The sequence below is a fragment of the Microtus pennsylvanicus genome, chromosome 2 (assembly GCF_037038515.1).
Source record: "Microtus pennsylvanicus isolate mMicPen1 chromosome 2, mMicPen1.hap1, whole genome shotgun sequence".
In the NCBI taxonomy this organism is placed as follows: domain Eukaryota; kingdom Metazoa; phylum Chordata; class Mammalia; order Rodentia; family Cricetidae; genus Microtus; species Microtus pennsylvanicus.
In genome coordinates, this window is record NC_134580.1 from 19,032,050 (window position 1) to 19,048,851 (window position 16,802).

At 38.9% G+C, this 16,802-nt stretch overlaps 1 protein-coding gene across 1 annotated transcript in view; it reads right to left on the reverse strand.

The window, feature by feature from the left end:
• Positions 1-16,802, reverse strand: part of Cpne8 (copine 8) — a 183,722-nt gene that overhangs the window by 151,298 nt on the left and 15,622 nt on the right. The window contains exons 2-3 of the mRNA XM_075960372.1: positions 1,487-1,527; positions 778-824 (exon numbers count right to left, since the gene is read on the reverse strand). Of these exons, the coding sequence (XP_075816487.1) occupies positions 778-824; positions 1,487-1,527 (88 nt within the window). The remainder of the gene's footprint in view (positions 1-777; positions 825-1,486; positions 1,528-16,802) is intronic.

Genomic DNA, 16,802 nt, shown 5'->3' on the forward strand with positions numbered 1-16,802 from the left:
CTAAAATATGTATGCAAAAACCCACTGTTCAGCATCACTCTGACAATCCATCTTTAGCAATAGTTATACCATTTGAGTTATTTATTCCCCACTTGAGTATAAACTACATCGATCTATTCTTACCTGGCTGCCTGACTATTGAGAAAATTGATAAGGTAACTAATGAAAATCAGTCTGTGGCAACAAGTAAGAAAATTTCAAATTGCCCTAGGGAAGTCTAGTCCTATAACATGACGCCTTTTAAATGATCTGCTGCCTTTCAAAAAATTAAAAAAAGAAGAAAAGCACAGACCAGGAGGAAAGTGAAAGGCCCCACCTCTGCTCCTCTTCTCTTTAAATGCAGAGATGATTTAAAAATGAGATCATTAAAATGTCTCCTCCTCTGTGCTTTTGCTCATTGAACAATGCGTATTTGTGGAAAGAAATTGAGTTTCTGTTTTATTTACCAAACAATAAGTTACTTACTGACAAAAAAAAAGGAAGGTGATATTTGACAGTAAGCACACTACTTAAGATCCTTTTGGGTGGCATTTTATGAAAACTCAACCCCTAATTTCTAAAAGTAAGATTAATCCACAAACATAATGTCAAATCAACTGGACATTTCTGGAATACTTCATGAGAATCTGAGGAGTGAAAATCCAGTAAAATCAAACAATAAGAAATGAAGGTCTTTAGGTTGAGAAAGACTTAAAGGCACTGAACACTGGGAAGCTTCTCTAAGATAAAGATGCTGTATCTTCTGCACAGTGACTTTGAAAGCTTTGGTTCTCTTACCTCTCTCCATTCTTTATTTCCAACTGCTTGTATATATAAGACACAAACTACAAAAGATGAAAAAACACACACTTATGTAAATGTCTGGCACAAATGTACATGATTTCTATTTTAACTCTCCAAAGCTATATCAAAACCACATGCTTAATTCCCTATCTTGCATGGAAATCACAAAAAAAAAATCATTCATTGCTTAAAGTTATTTCAAAGAATCAGAAAACAAATTATGTCAATCTTCAAATTTTATTATGAATTTTAGCATACAGAGAATATTGCCTTTGTTTGATAATGCCTTAAGATTACGCTATAAATGTAGGTAAATTTTAAAATCTACTTCAATAAATTCTAATATCAAGGCTTAAACAGGTGTGGAAACCTTTGTTTTAAGATACTTAAATGGTCCAGAGCAATTTCAGAAGTGACAACCTGAGGCAAACACACTCTGCATTCATATCTACAACCCATCATCACTGTTCATAAGCATGTAAGTATTCAACTATTTGATAAAGTATAAAACAATGAAGACTAAAGGCTTTACATAAATAATTGTAGCTTAAGAAGAATGTTATCACTTGTCAAATGAGGCAGAAGGATTTTTTGTACACAAATGCCAAAGGCTTTTCTCATTTCAAAAACAAACATATAATAGAAATAGTAAGTTACACATACTTTTTGTAAGATTAAGTAAAATAAATAATATTTCACTTACTTGGATCAGACTTAGAAAATGTGTCTCTATCAAGAAGATTTCTGTTAAATAAAACAGAGAACATTAGTTAATTACAAAACCAAACAGATTTACATAAGCTCACAAAACATAAATATGTAAACATATACATAGAGTTAAATGTAAATTTTCTAAAGTCTTGCTTCTCTAATTCAGATTGGTTCTCAATGGTTGAGAGATGAGGTGACTCTTGTCCTTGTCCTCCATTGCCATTATTGACGTGACTCTCCATGTTGTGGAATCGGAATATCTATGCAGATGGCACTACTCAGTGCTTGGACACTCCCCAAACTGAAATGTGGGTCAGTTACTAAGACACACTTAGGGATTCAGAGTTTGTGACCATATAGATGCATATAACAGCATGCAGTAGGAACCCCCTTGTACTGGCACTTCTCAGCCTTGAAGAGATGTTGCAAACAACCTTTTAGTCTGGGAATTTCTGATGAACACATAGCCTTGTTTAAGCATTCTTTCTAGAAGGAATAAATATCAGGCAACTAGATAAACATAACACAATTACTGATTTCATTTTTTGCATGTGTTTGCATACCAATAACAGAATAATGTGAAACCAGAAAATGAACATTGGAGTATCTCATTATCTTCAACAACAATAGTACAATCACATACATTATTCTCTAAAAGTAATACTGGATTACCATTTAAAAATTAAGTACAGGTGAAAACTTGTACAACCACTTTGGAAATCAGTATGGCTGTTTCTCAGAAAATTGGGAATCAATTTATCTCAAGATCCAGCAATACCACTCTTGGGTATATATTAAAAAGATGCTCAATTATAGTACAAAGATATTTGTTCAACGATGTTCATAGTAACATTATTTATAATAGCCAGAACCTGGAAACAACAAAGATGCCCCTTAACCAGAGAATTGATTTTTTAAAAAAATGTAACATATTTACACATTAAAGTACTACTCAGTTGTAAAAAACAATGACATCTTGAATTTTGCATGCAAATGGATGGAACTAGAAAACACCATCCTGAGTGAGGTAATCAGAATTAAAAAGATGAATATAGTAGGTACTCACTCACTAGTGGATATCTATAAACAAAGGATATTGGGCCTATAGTTCATGATGCTAGAGAAGCTAAGTAACAAGGTGAACCCAAAGAAAAACATATAGATCCACCTGAAAAGTTGAAATAGACAAGATCACCTAACAAAACTGAGGACTTAGAGGTTGGGATAGAAGGAATGGTGGAAGGGGAAGAGGAGAGAAGAAGGGGAGGGATGAGGAGAACTTGAGAGAACAGGATAGTTGAGATGGAGGAAGAACAGAGATGAGATCAAGGAAAGAGATATTTTGATTGAGGGAGCAATTATGGGGCTAGCAAGAAACCTGGCACTAGAGAAATTCTCAGGAATCCATAAGAATGAACCCAGCTAAGACTCTAAACAATAGAGGAGAGGGTGCCCAAACTGGCTTTGCCCTGTAGTCAGACTGATGAATATCTTAAATGTCACCGTAGAAACTTCATCCAGCAACTGATGGAAACAGAGGCAGAGACCAGCATTGGAGCAATGGACTGAGCTTCCAAAGTCCAGTTGAAAAGTGGGAGGAATGAGAATATGAGCAAAAAGGTCAAGACCATAATGGGTACACCCACTGAAACAGTCTACCTGAGCTAATGGGAACTCTCAACACCAGCTGGACTGGAATGGCATAGGACCAAACTAGTCCCTCTGAATGTGGGTGACAGTTGCATGGCTGGGGCAGACTGAGGAGCCACTGGCAGTGGCACCTGTGTTTATCCCTACTGCTTGTACTGGCTTTTGGGGAACCTATTCTCTTTGGATGGATACCTTGCTCAGCCTAGATATTGTCAGGAGGGCCTTGGACCTTCCCCAAAGCAATGTGCCTTACTCTCTCTGAAGAATGGATGGGGGTGGAGGGTGGCATAAGTGGAGGAAATGGGAGGAAAGGAGGGAGTGGGAACTTGGATTGGTATATACAATGAAAAAAGATAGTTTGTTTTCTTTTTAAGAAAATAAATAAAAACAAAAATACAATAAAAAATAAGTACAGGAGCTGGGAAGATGACTGATGCTTACTACACAAACCTGAGGACCTGAGGTCAGGGCCCCATCACACATATCAAAAGCAGGAAGTACATCATGTGCCCAGCCCAGAGAAAACAGGTGAGAGGGTCCCTGAAGCTCAAGGACCAGGTAGTTTTCCTGAATCAGCAAATTCCTGGTCCTGTGAGAGACCTTGTCTACATAAGTAAGATGAATAACAATGGAGGAAGTGTTGATCTGTGGCTTACACACACACACACACACGTACATACACATACACAGAGAGAGAGGGGGGAGGGAGGGGGAGAGAGGAAGTGCACCTATACAAACAATACAAACACCAAAACACAAGAGTTGAGTTCAGTCTTTTCTGATTAATAAGGTAAGCGAGTGCTAGGAAAGTTACATGTCAAACTGTTCTCAATCTGATGATTTTAAGATGTAGCCATTTCTTAAAACTAAGATAACAAAGGTGATAATCTGAAAGTCCCAAAGCTCAAAGTTTTACTTCACATCCAGTTTCCATTTCTTTGAAATCATTACTATTTCTGTTTAATGCTTCAAATGAAAACTCTGTGTTCAAGCTGCTTCATGCCTTCACTGGGCTGCTGCTCTTGGACACTGTGTGTACTGTCATCGGTATCTAAGCAATCCTTTTGTTCACACTAGTCTGACATATTCCCTCTTATTTCAGTTCTCCAAAGCTACCACTTCCACGGACATCATCACTGAGGAAATAAAGAGTCAACTGAACTGTACTGTACAATAGACAGCCTGAAGCCACATCTTGAAGTATTCCTAGAAACAAAAGAGCAGACATATTTGGACTTGAATCTATTCAGATTTGAAAAGCTCTATGTTACACAGAAATCAAATGAAAACAATCCTTCCTGTCCCTCATGCAGACTCCCAGACTCCGGCAGTGGTTGGCAAACTGTAAATCAAAACATTTCCATTCGAGGAGGTTCTATGATATTACATTTGCAAAGGTAGTTTTCCACTTGGTAATAATTCTCCGGCCCTTCCACTGGCTCCAACTTCTGCTCATTAAGATTCTAAAATAACGTTAATTAAGCTGTTTCTTTCAGAGTTCATGAAAACAGAGGGTACAAAACACGAGGGTGATTAGGACTCAAAAGTATGCTAGATATGTATCTTGAGGACTGTAATGCTCAGTGCCTTGCTCATGTAAGACTAACTACAATCTTAAATTAAAAACATAAAATAAATTTTCATCAGCAAGATTAATGTGGTCATTCACTGACTATTGGAAGACACTGTGTCTTCCAGCCATTCAAATTCTAAAACACAATGTTAAGGTAAAAAAAAAATACATCAAGTAGCACAACAACAACCAGCATGGCATAGTTACCCTAAGAGTACATTAGTGACGGGCAGGAGTCCCTTGGTGGTCACTAAGTGCTCGCTGATTAGACTGAAGACATGTTTAACAGGTAGGAGATCATGCCTGGTACTAGAAACGTGCCTAATCCCCAGGGTTAGTGAAGCCATGGATCTTGGAGGAGAACATATAACCTCTACCTTACAAAACCAGCAAAATTTCTGACTACATCCTAAACATTTATCTTTACTTCCGCAGTAAGTGTAGTCGTCACTTCTCATGAAGAAAACTTCTCTTTGCAACAGATGAAAATAAAAATCACAACCAATCACAATTTCAGAGTTGTGGAGCCCAAATGATACATCAAAAACACAATTCTGGCAAAGGAGTTGTTACGTAGGAAGAGTAGAAAGATTATAAAAGCAAACGAAAGAGGAAGCTTTGCTGTGAGACTGTGTCTCTTAGGAATATCAGAGGCTACACCCATAAAGTCTCACCAACATGACCACCTAAATGTGAGCTGAACAAGGATGACACCAACAGACAGCCTGTGATAGACAAGGGGGAAGGTCCAGGAGGCCTACACTCTAGACAAAAACTATAGGTAACTAAGGAGTTCCTAGAACCGGAGAAATCGTCCTCCTCATGCTGCGGAACAATCTTTGTACACTGTAAATATGTATTACTCTCATTGGTTAATAAAGAACTGGAGGTCCTATAGCTGGGCAGGAAGAGATTAGGCAAGCAAGCCAGAGTAGGAGGATGCTGGGAAGAAGAAGGGGGAGTCTCTGGAGTCACCAGCCAGATTCAGAGGAAGCAGGATATGTACAAAATGGCATAATAAGCCATGAGCCACATGGCAGCCAGTAAAGACATAGAAACGTTTAATTCAAAACGTAAGAGCTAGTTAGTAATAAGCTTAAGCTATCATCCAAGCATTTATAATTAATAATAAATCTTTGTGTAATTATTTGGGAGTTGATGGTTAAGACAAAAAACTCTACCTACATCCCCAGGGAAGAGCACAACAATTGGTTATCCAATACCAAATGGTCGGCCCTGAAAAAATACATACAAGTAACATTATACAGATGAAACAGGTTGTATTTATGTGCTTATGGAAGTGTGCATGGGGGAGTCTAATAATGAAAGAAAACAAAGGCTTGGTACACATGTGAAGGTCTGGCGGGAGGAAAGAAAAAAAGAAAATGAAGTAATTATATTACAATCTAAAAATATTTTACAAAAGAACACAACAAACTAAAGTTCTCACATGATGAAGAATAAAACTACAGAACTTCATCAATGTGATCTTGACAATTAGGATTTAATTTCTTAGTTTTTTTCTAAAAATAAGTTCTTCCTTACTGTGGTCACATGAACAGAACACAACAGAGACTATTTGACCATGAGTTCCTGGAAGACTGTTATGCTCACACATTTTGAAAGGTTAGAAAAGTCAAATCCCTTTATTTATGTATAGAGAGCAAGAGATCAACAATTGTCACACTACACCAGTCCCAAACCTACTCAAGATACGTTCAAAATATTTTACTTTACAAATATTTTATTAAAAAGAAAGTCTACTTGTGTTAATACGACTAGAAAAGATCAAATTGAGTGAGGTAACCCAGGCCCAGAAAGACAAATACTGCATTTTCTTTCTAATTGAAGGTTCCTGACTCCAAAACTTCAGATGTGAGTACATACACTGGAGTGGTTGCAGAGACCAGGAAAGTAAATTGGGACCATTGACTGGATGGTCAGCAGGGGGAATAACAGGGTACAAAGGATTTCACTGGGGAAATGGAAAATGGGGGTCTCTAATTAGGGAGGGAGTGAAGATAAATACAGAAGAAGGACAAAGAAGCAGTTAGGATGACTGAAATAGTCATAAGGAATCATACTATTAACTATCCACATAAAAGAAAGCCTATAATACACAGAAGTCTCTGTATAAATAGACATATATACTTTAAATGAAATTATCTCATCTGAGTTGATAATACATCCTTTTAGAACCAAAGACTATCTATTAAAAAAAAAGTAGTCATGAGAATTTCTGGTCAGGATTGTTGAAGACTCCCAAACATTACAGATTATTGCTATTGCCCTTGGTCTCATCCTCAGAGGTAGACGGTAAGTCTCTATTAGTAAAAATACTGTGGGCTTCAGAAACAGGGCCTGGAGACCACTAATCTGTAACTGACTTGAAGGCCTCCTCATTAGAAGGTTTAATGGTGCCAGAAGGCACCATGCAAATTCCCATGCAAGGGAAGCAACCAGCAGTAATATCTGTCTGTGATGCCTATGAACTACAGCAATGACCAGAATAGAAAGAACAATAACCCAAAGGGTACAGCTGAGACACACATACCTTGGTGGTAACTAACAGCACTCTAGTTAGATTTAAGACCTGATCAACAAGAGGGAAATCATGCCTGGTACTGTAAACCTAGCCAGCTACCTAGAGCTAGTGAAGTCGTGGAGCTTGGAGAGGAATCTACAACCACCCGTTTATTAAAATAGCATCATCTCTAACTGCATCTGAATATTTGTCCTTCTATTTACATATAAATATAGACCTCACCTCTTTTCTAAAAGTTTCTACACAACAGACCAAGATCTTTATAGAAAAGCAGAACCAATTCTAAGCAGAGCTGTGGAGTCTAGCTAGTCCCAATGGTGGCTATGGCTACAAAAAAAAAAAAAAAAAAAAAAAAAACCAAAAAAAAAACCTCTTGCACCCAAGGTTCAGGGAACACTGAAGAAAAGAGACTGGAGGACTGTAAGAGGCAGAGAAACAGGAAGTCGCCTGTGAGGCTGTGTCTCCTAGTAATATCAGAGGCTACAACACGCAAAAGTCTCATCAACATCACTGCCAAAACATTAGCTGAATAAGAACAACAGCAATAGGCATGTCACATTGAAAGTGCGGAGACCCAGGAGGCATCAACCCTACATAAAGAACTGCAGACAGCTAAGAAGCAACAATGGTTTTCCCTACCAAGGCATATGAGCACACCAATTGATTATTCAATACCAAATAGTCACCTCTAAAAAAAGACAAACCAGTAACATTAGAAAGACTGAGCAAGTTGTATTTATCACATGTATAACTTATTATATACAATATATAAAAATATTTTGCATATGCATACATATATATGCATGTAACAATTAATGAAACAAAGGCCATGGATTTGAAAGAGAGCATGGAGGAATAGAGAGGAAGATTTGGAGGGAGGAAAAGAAATGGGAGAAAATGAAATTATTTTAATCCAAAAATAAAAGAAGTTATTTTTTAAAAGTCAGTTTAAAGATAAGCAAACTCAGCAGAGGCCCAGAAAAAGTAAGTTAATAAACAAGACACAATTCCAATAATAAATGGCCTTGTGGTGTTAACTTTTCCAACTCCAGCCCCTTTTCTTTATAGAATAAAACATTGTCTGGAGAATTTCAGAAGAAATGACTTATTTTCTTAGAAATGCCAGGAATGTGCAACTTCAGCCAAAGAGTATGAAACAAAATAAGTTCCCACCAGTAGGGTACTTTGAAATGCCCTGTTTACAGGATGAAGGATCAGAGCAAGAGACTAAAGACTGTATTTGCCACACAGAGGCACCTTGGTTCCTATGCAAGGCACTTCTTGAACACACACATGCACACACACATACCCACAAATGCACACGCACCCGGCACACACACACATATCTATATATACTCACACACGCATATACACAGATATACACCCATATTCACAGACATACACACATGCACATAACAAACACACATATAAATACATGCACATATACAAACACATACATACATGTATGTATAAAGTACACCATGAACACACAGGCACACACACACGAATGCACACGTGTGTGCAGGCACATGCACCCTTCTGGGTTTGAGATGGGAAAGCTACTCCCTCCCATGGGTTGTCATTAGCTTGATCTAGAATAACAAAAACTCATGCCAATAGTTTTATGATGCTGAACTGCAGCATCAGGCTAAAACTCCTGAATGTTCTGTCTCCATTTTGGAAAAACTTAGATACAGCCAAAACAAGGAAGAGGGTAAATTCTTAAAAAGTTGTCTAGAAAACAGTGCACTGTAGAAATATTGTCTGAAGGACTATAATATCACTCAGTGGTAGAGAATTTTCCTAACATGTGGAAGACTCTGGGTTTCACCCCAGCCCTACAAATATTATAACTACATGATACAGTCAAGTAATATCCACGCACACATTGATATTACATGAAGGACACTGATGCTCTGTCTTTATATATGTACACTTGTGTGTGTGTGTGTGTGTGTGTGTGTGAGCCTTAAAAAATACATAGTGCAAATTACACATGATAGTGACCAAGTTATTCTAAAGATCTCTCTTAAATTTCAATTAAAATGCTGGTCTCTAAACTTGACAGAGGATGACTAACTAGCACAGCTAAACCTAGGGTCAGTCAAAACGTTACAGCTTGTATGAGGATGAACTTGGTTCACAGAGGAGGTGCGCTTTACATATTTATAACAAAACAGTAGATAATCAGGAAGTCACCAACACCTCCCTAACATGGGCAGAGTTCACTGTGGGGCCCCCTAACTATCCAGTCCTCATAAAGAGGGGCACATAATGCTATAATGAAAAACAACATTCAACCACCTAAGAGCATTACCCTGCCTGCTCTGACTTTATGCTCAAAACGACTTTGTGACTGTAACACAGCTTCCAGAGTTGTTAGCCAGGAAGACAGGCTGAACGGCAATGTGAACAGCGACTTCCATGGCTCCTGCATTTCTTGCTCTTCACTGCCATCCTGAGACCCTGACAGTTGAGGTTGTTTTCCTCTAAGTGAAAAAGAGCAATTTTCTTTGAACTTTGCTGCAATTCTGCAAGCAGTTTCCAAGCAAATAAGGAACATCAATCAGCTTCTGTTTGTGCACTGGCAGGGACGCAGGAAATATGACAGACATATTCTAAATTGCATGAATCTTGAGTGCTACTGAAGAAAAATGTGTAAGACCACTAACGAGCCATAGCCATCGTCATGTAAAGTAACAGTATAATAGAGGGTAAGCAAAACAGCCACATTAATTCAGCTGTTAGTTAAAAATCCAACTATCCTCAGCTCTGATTTCAGCTATTTTAAGAAATGTACTTGAAGAAAAAATGAAGAAATATATATATATATATATATATATATATATATATACACATATATATACACACATAAGTAAAATAACACAGATATATCTCATAATAAGAGTTTTTGTAGGGCCACAGAGATGGCTTAGCAGGCAAAAGTTTTTGACATACAAGCCTGGCAACCTGAGTTTTAAGCCCAGAACCCTCCTAAACATGAAAGGAGGGAACAGACTCCACATGCATATCCACACTTACACACACACACATCCTGCACATATACAGCAATAAAAAGTTAAAAGAATATACTTTCATTGCACACTGTCTTCCTTAATTACCATAAGGAAACAAATATCATTATCTAGCCTATTACAGATGCAACTTGAAAACCAAATCTACTATACATTTCTATGAATTTCAAAGTTAAAGAGTTTCAAAGTCATAGCACGTTGAGTTCTTGTAAGTTCTGGAAGTGCTAATTTAATAACGCATGTGATATGCTTTAGAGAATACATCACTGAACACATGGGGTGGACTGTAAAATGGATTATTATTAAGTGTATTTGGGAGAGCTCTCTCCAACAATACAAGCCTCCACTACTATAGGGGTGGGTCTCTTAACTTTCAATAGAAATGGCTAAAAAAAAATAGAACAGGGACACACACACACAGAGACACACACACACACAATTTCCCTTAGGGACAATGGCAAAAGAAAAGCTAGGTAATGTTTCATATTATAAACATTCCACATCTGACTGAATCTCTGTTTCACAGGGCCTCACCCCAAACCTGTCATGTTTCTACCAAAGAAGATGTCATGTCTTAACTAATGTTGGAAATTGTTGAGTCTTGCCATTCCATGTGGGTTCTGGAGCACTGGCGGTCTGCCGGGCTGCTACCAGATACTGCTCAGACAGCTCCAGGAACAACACAAGCTTTCACAAACCAGGGCCGACAAACACTGGACCACACAAGTGCATTATTGTTTAATCTGAGGCATTGACTGCCCTCGGGTTGATGGTGGTTAGGTGCTTTACCACAGACAGCCAAGCAGAGCCAGGTGGCACTTGAGGTCACAGAGGTTCACTGGGACAGGCCTAGTTGGGCCTTTACGTTTGTCATTACAGTATGCCACGGACTTTTTTATAAAGGAGAGGGAAAAAACTTACTTTTGAAAGTGATCTGATTGTAACATTTGATTCACTTATTCTTTCATTGGTTGGAAAACATTTCTGGATATTTTAAATGCATATTTAAAGACAATCTATTTTTCCCCCAAACTACAACTGTTATAGCAGAAGGGGACAGATTGTGTACAGGCAAAGGGATAGGTTTAAAAAGGAAAATAGTAAATATGCAAATAAAAATAAATATTCTGAGGTTGAAATTATAAAAATAGACGAAGTCCTCTTGAATCTAAGCCATGAGGAAATTCTGAAAAGCAGGCTCCCTAGGTAGCCCTCACCAAGACTGCCTGGCTTTCAGCACAGGTAAACTAGGCTCTTGAGGGAACTTCACAACTGTAAACCTCACACACCTCACAGCAATCATTGGGACCCACAGAAACAACCGTATCTTTTCAGTTGATGCTGAATTGGGGTTATTCCAATAATATTTATGTAATAGTATCCTTGAGAGGAAAAGGCCAGTGATATATAGTGGGAGATTTGCTTCAGACATCCAAAGATACTTAAGAAAAGAATTAAGAATGAAAATATTAAAAATATTTTAATATTTCTTCTGAAGCACTCTACTATAAATGCCACTTTTGGAAATTACTAATCAATCTATATGTCACAAAGAAATTTACATATCAAAATTCTGGTAAACGAGATAATAAGGAAAGGTCTGAAGAAGCAAAGGCATGAAGCAAAGTTAATTCAGAGGCAACTTTTCAGGAGAAATGGTGGAAGGCAAAACGTCTGATTCCAGGCACAGAAGAGAAACATAACCAATTTTAAAGGTGATGGTAAGAAATAAAGATAACAATAATAATATTAATACAGCAATTTGAAAGGAGACCATATATGTTCTAGTCTGGTTTCTATTGCTGGGCTAAAACCATGACTGAAAGCAATTGTGGAAAAAACACTTGAGTTCAACTTACAGGTCACGATTAGGGGGAACCAAGGCAGGAAGCTGGAGGAAGAACCTGAAGCAGAGGATGTGGAAGAACTAGTGCAGCTTAACAGTGTGCTTCTCATGGCTTGCTCAGTAAGCACTTTATACAACTCTGGACCACCTATCCAGGGATGGTACCACCCACAGGGGCTGGGCCGTCTCACACCAATCATTAATCAAGAAAATGCCCCAATCTGATGGAGGCAATTCCTCAACTGAGAGTCTGTTTGTGTCAAACTGACAAAATGTCACCAACGAATGGGTCTTCTTAAAACCTGAAATCCCAGGGTTATAATCATCAACTAGGAGTCCACTTTCCTTCTGAAATTACATAGCTCCTGTAGTGAGGAGACTGCTTCTTTGTTCCTGGCTGCTTAGCCCCGAAATAATCACACAGAAACTGTGTTAATTAAATCACTGCTTGGCCCATTAGCTATAACTTCTTATTGGCTAACACTTATATCTTAATTTAACCCATCTCCATTAATCTGTGTGTCACCACGAGGTCACAAGGTTGTGCCCTACTGGCAAAGTTTCATCGCATCCATCTCCTGCAGTGGCTCCATGGCTTCTCTCTGACTCTGGCTTCTCTCTCTCTGCATTCAACTTGAGTTTTCCCTGCCTACCTAAGTTCTGCCCTACCAACAGGCCCAAAACAGCTTCTTTATTAGCTAGTAGTATTCAAAGCATACGGCATACAGATGGAGCTTCCATATTCCCATCTCAATGAAAGAGCTATCCTAAAGATGCCTGGTTCTAGTTCCTCGGAACGGGGAATGTAGCCTTATCTGAGAGGAGGGGGGCAGTCTTTACAGATCTAAGTCATGAATTTCATTGAGGAAATTATTCTGGATGCTTGGGTGGGACAGATATCCTTCTAAGAGGAAGGAACAGGAAATATAGACCCTAACAGAGAGTTCAAAAGGCCCCGTGACCTCTATGTAGACAGATTCGCAATTTCTGTTCTTGAAGATTAGATTAGCCAAAAGTTAAGTTTGGTAAGATGGCTTGCTGAGATATTTCAAGCTCAAAGAACAGACTCAGAAAGAGAATCAGGAAGAGAGTGACTCTCCCCACAGAACTACAACCCAGCCACATTGATTAGAGATTCTTGGGATCCAGAACTGCCAAAAAATGAAAGCCTGTTCCTGAAATACACAAATGTGTGAAAAATCTCATATAACTAACAGAAAAATTTCCCAGCCTCTGCTCCTTCCCTCAGCCCTGGAGCATCCACCACCCTGGCCGCACCTCAGCTACTTTCCACACATCGTGTCTCTTCATTGGATTTGTAGCCTCTCACCTCACAAATGCAGTCACCTGTGGTGCCTACACCATAGAATGGTTTGTGAGTCAGGTAAGGGGCTGGAGACTGAAACACACACACACACACACACAGAGAGAGAGAGAGAGAGAGAGAGAGAGAGAGAGAGAGAGAGAGAGAGAGAGAGAAGGAGGGAGATCATCCTTGAAACAAGAATGCCCATTTTATTGTGTTCCAGGGCGGCTTATATAGGCTTCTCCTTGACTAATGGCCATGCCCTAGGTCTCAGGATTTTTCAGCTGCAAGCCCACCAGAAACCACTCCCCTGCCATCAGGAACTCATGAGGGTCTCAAGCCCAGAGCATCTGAAAGCACAGGAACTCACAGGCAAGGGGTTGCAGAAAATTCAGGGTATGAGGGTCTGCAGTCCCCAACAGTCACCAAGATCCCTCCAGGAAGAACCCGTTGCCTACACAAATCCACAGTGTTTCCCCTAGTGCTCATCACCCACCACCTTGTGTCTTCACATCTCTGGCCAGCTAGCTCAGTGTTTCTCAAGCTGTGGGTCACTACTCCTTCAGGGACTGAAAGATTCTTTCACAGGGGTCACATATCCTGCATACCAGGTATTTCCATTATGATTCATAACAGTTACATTAGAGGACAAAGCTGCAATGAGAATAATTTTATGATTGGGGTCGCTACAATGTGAAGAACTATAATGAAGGGTTACAGCATTAGGAAGGTTGAAAACCATGGCTCTGGTTCCAAACCGTGCCAATCTCATGCTCTAGGTTCACACTGTCCCACAGCACTCTGTTTTTCTGGAACTTTCTCTCCTACCTGCTGCTGTTCTCAACGCTGCCCACTCCCTCCTATGTGGCCAGCACAAAACAGGAACCCAAAGCACAAATACCACCCCTACTCTGTTGCCAAGCCTGGCGCTGTGCTCACCGCTTACATAAGCCATTTCCTTAACACTCAACAAGATCCTAACAAGTAGCAACTATTAGCAAGACTCATTCTCCAGACAAAATTATGAAATTCAGAGATGTTCTTCTATAAAGCATCCAGAGTCACAAAAATAAAAGATACACATAAAAATTACAGATTTGGGGTAAATTTTTGTAACTGATTTCTAATTTTTATTTTCATACTTAATATCAATATGTTATATTGACAGTCTGTGTCAATGAAAACAAAATGAAATGAACTGTAAGCAATTTATTGAGCATAAAAATTCTAGGAAGAAGGGTATAAAATCACAATGAATACTAGAAAGATAAAAATTAAATTGTTCTGCAGAAGATTTAATTTGGCACATAAGAAGTAAGCAAGAGAATAAAGTAATAAAACTTTTTAAATCAACAAAATAATTTAATAAAATTATAATTATGACAAATATGTAAAGGTTAATACATTTTCTAGGTTTCTACTGTTTATTATTTTATAAAATTCAGGATCTAGAAATTACATGCTGAGGTACACAAGGGCCAGGCAGCCTTTTGACTATACCTCACTGCCAATGAGACAGCATTCTTTAGCAAGCAGGATCCCGGACAGTCATATAGCTTGCCCCGTGGCTTTAATCCACGTGCAGCTTTCTGTCATTTCCAAGCACTCCAAACAACACTGTCAGGCAACTATGACAGAACATAGTCTATTGGCATGATTTATTCGAGTATCAGCCTAGGGAATTCAGTAAACAGTTATACCCATGACTTACGGCATCTCTCAACCTAGAGCAACACCTTACAAGGCATGACCATGTGACTCACTACAGTGTATGACTAATAGCCCTTCCCCAGGAGCAGATAAAACAATGTCTACCCCTCCTTCTGAAGTCCCAAGTACAATGCCAGCTGTGGTTTCACCAAAGCTCACCTGGGGACCCAATGAGCTTACTAGTTTTACCTATAGACCAATGGGTGGGGGATAATAGGCAACCATGTGGGTGATATAGCAGTCTTCAAATTCTGATAAACTATTGATCTCCCTCTGCCAAAGCACTGACTACTATTATCATAGTCCCAAGTTCAAAACTTAAAAGATTTCCTTTGGATGTCTTCTAAGTATGGACATAAAGATGCTTCTCATTATGCTGGAGACATCTCTGTCAAGCACACACACACGCATACACACACACACACACACACACACACACACACACATGCACACACATTTTCAGCACTCTGGATTCTCAAGCTCTTACTGTGACTCAAAAACATAAGACTACTGCTTTTCCCACAACATGAATGTCAAACACAAATTCAAACACAAATTACAAGCAATAGTAATGCTAACATCCCTAAACTTTCATCTCTTTTTATAAAAAGAATTCATAGGCACTTCAGGAAGGCATAACTTGGATCCCATGGCAGGTCAAATGGACTCCTGATAAGTACTCCTGTCAAACAATAGTGTGTTGTTCTCACCTACTGCCTATTTCTAAGTGGGAAGCTCCAAAAGTAAGATTTTCCTTTAAGTTCCTAAACTTTAGCTTCTGTCCTTGGTCTAGATCTGTCCCAACAGATTTCAAGCCAGCTTGATGAATACCATTCATGAATCAGCTGCAGACAACAAACTGTTCCATAACCAAAGAACCCTAAATGTGTTGAAAGCCAGTGAAAACCAGTCAGCCATTGCGACTGGGTCTCTCCAGTTGGGTCAACCAACCAACCAGATGCTTCTGATGAACACCCCGCACCCCAATGCTTAAATTCCCTCCTGGACTTTGAACACTTTTCCAGCATTCCTGGGCCCTAACAATGACATCTGAGAAGCAATTACAGAGGAGAATACATCACCCCGTATCCTAAGCAAACTAGTTTCCCTCTGCAAGAACTATTATATGGCTTTAAAAATATAAACAGGTACCCAGCACAGAGTCAAAGATTTGACTCAGGATACAACTCAAGAGGTGGGGGGAATGATGGTTAGCAATACATTTGAAGCTTAAACTTACTATGCTTGTAATACCAAAAAATTGTCTCTGACTCATAAGGCCCTAACTTGAACAGGCTGTACCCTAGAAGCGCATTTCCTCTTCTTGCTAGATAGTAACTAGATAGATTGACTTGCTAGATAGATAGGCTAACTGTCATTTCTGACTTTGTAATCAAGATGACAAGGACAACTGTAAGACATACATGTTAGAATAAAAACCCTGCCTACACATAGACAGAATACATGTAATCACAAGGTTTTTGCCTTTATAGGCCTTGGACTGATACGGCTAAGTCCTGCATCTTGGAAGTGCTCTCAGATGCAGTCTTGGCCCCACATTGGACACCAGGATCTAATTTAAAAACCTCTTTTTATTAAAATTTATTTATGGTCATGATGACTCTCTGAGGGAGCCCAGACCC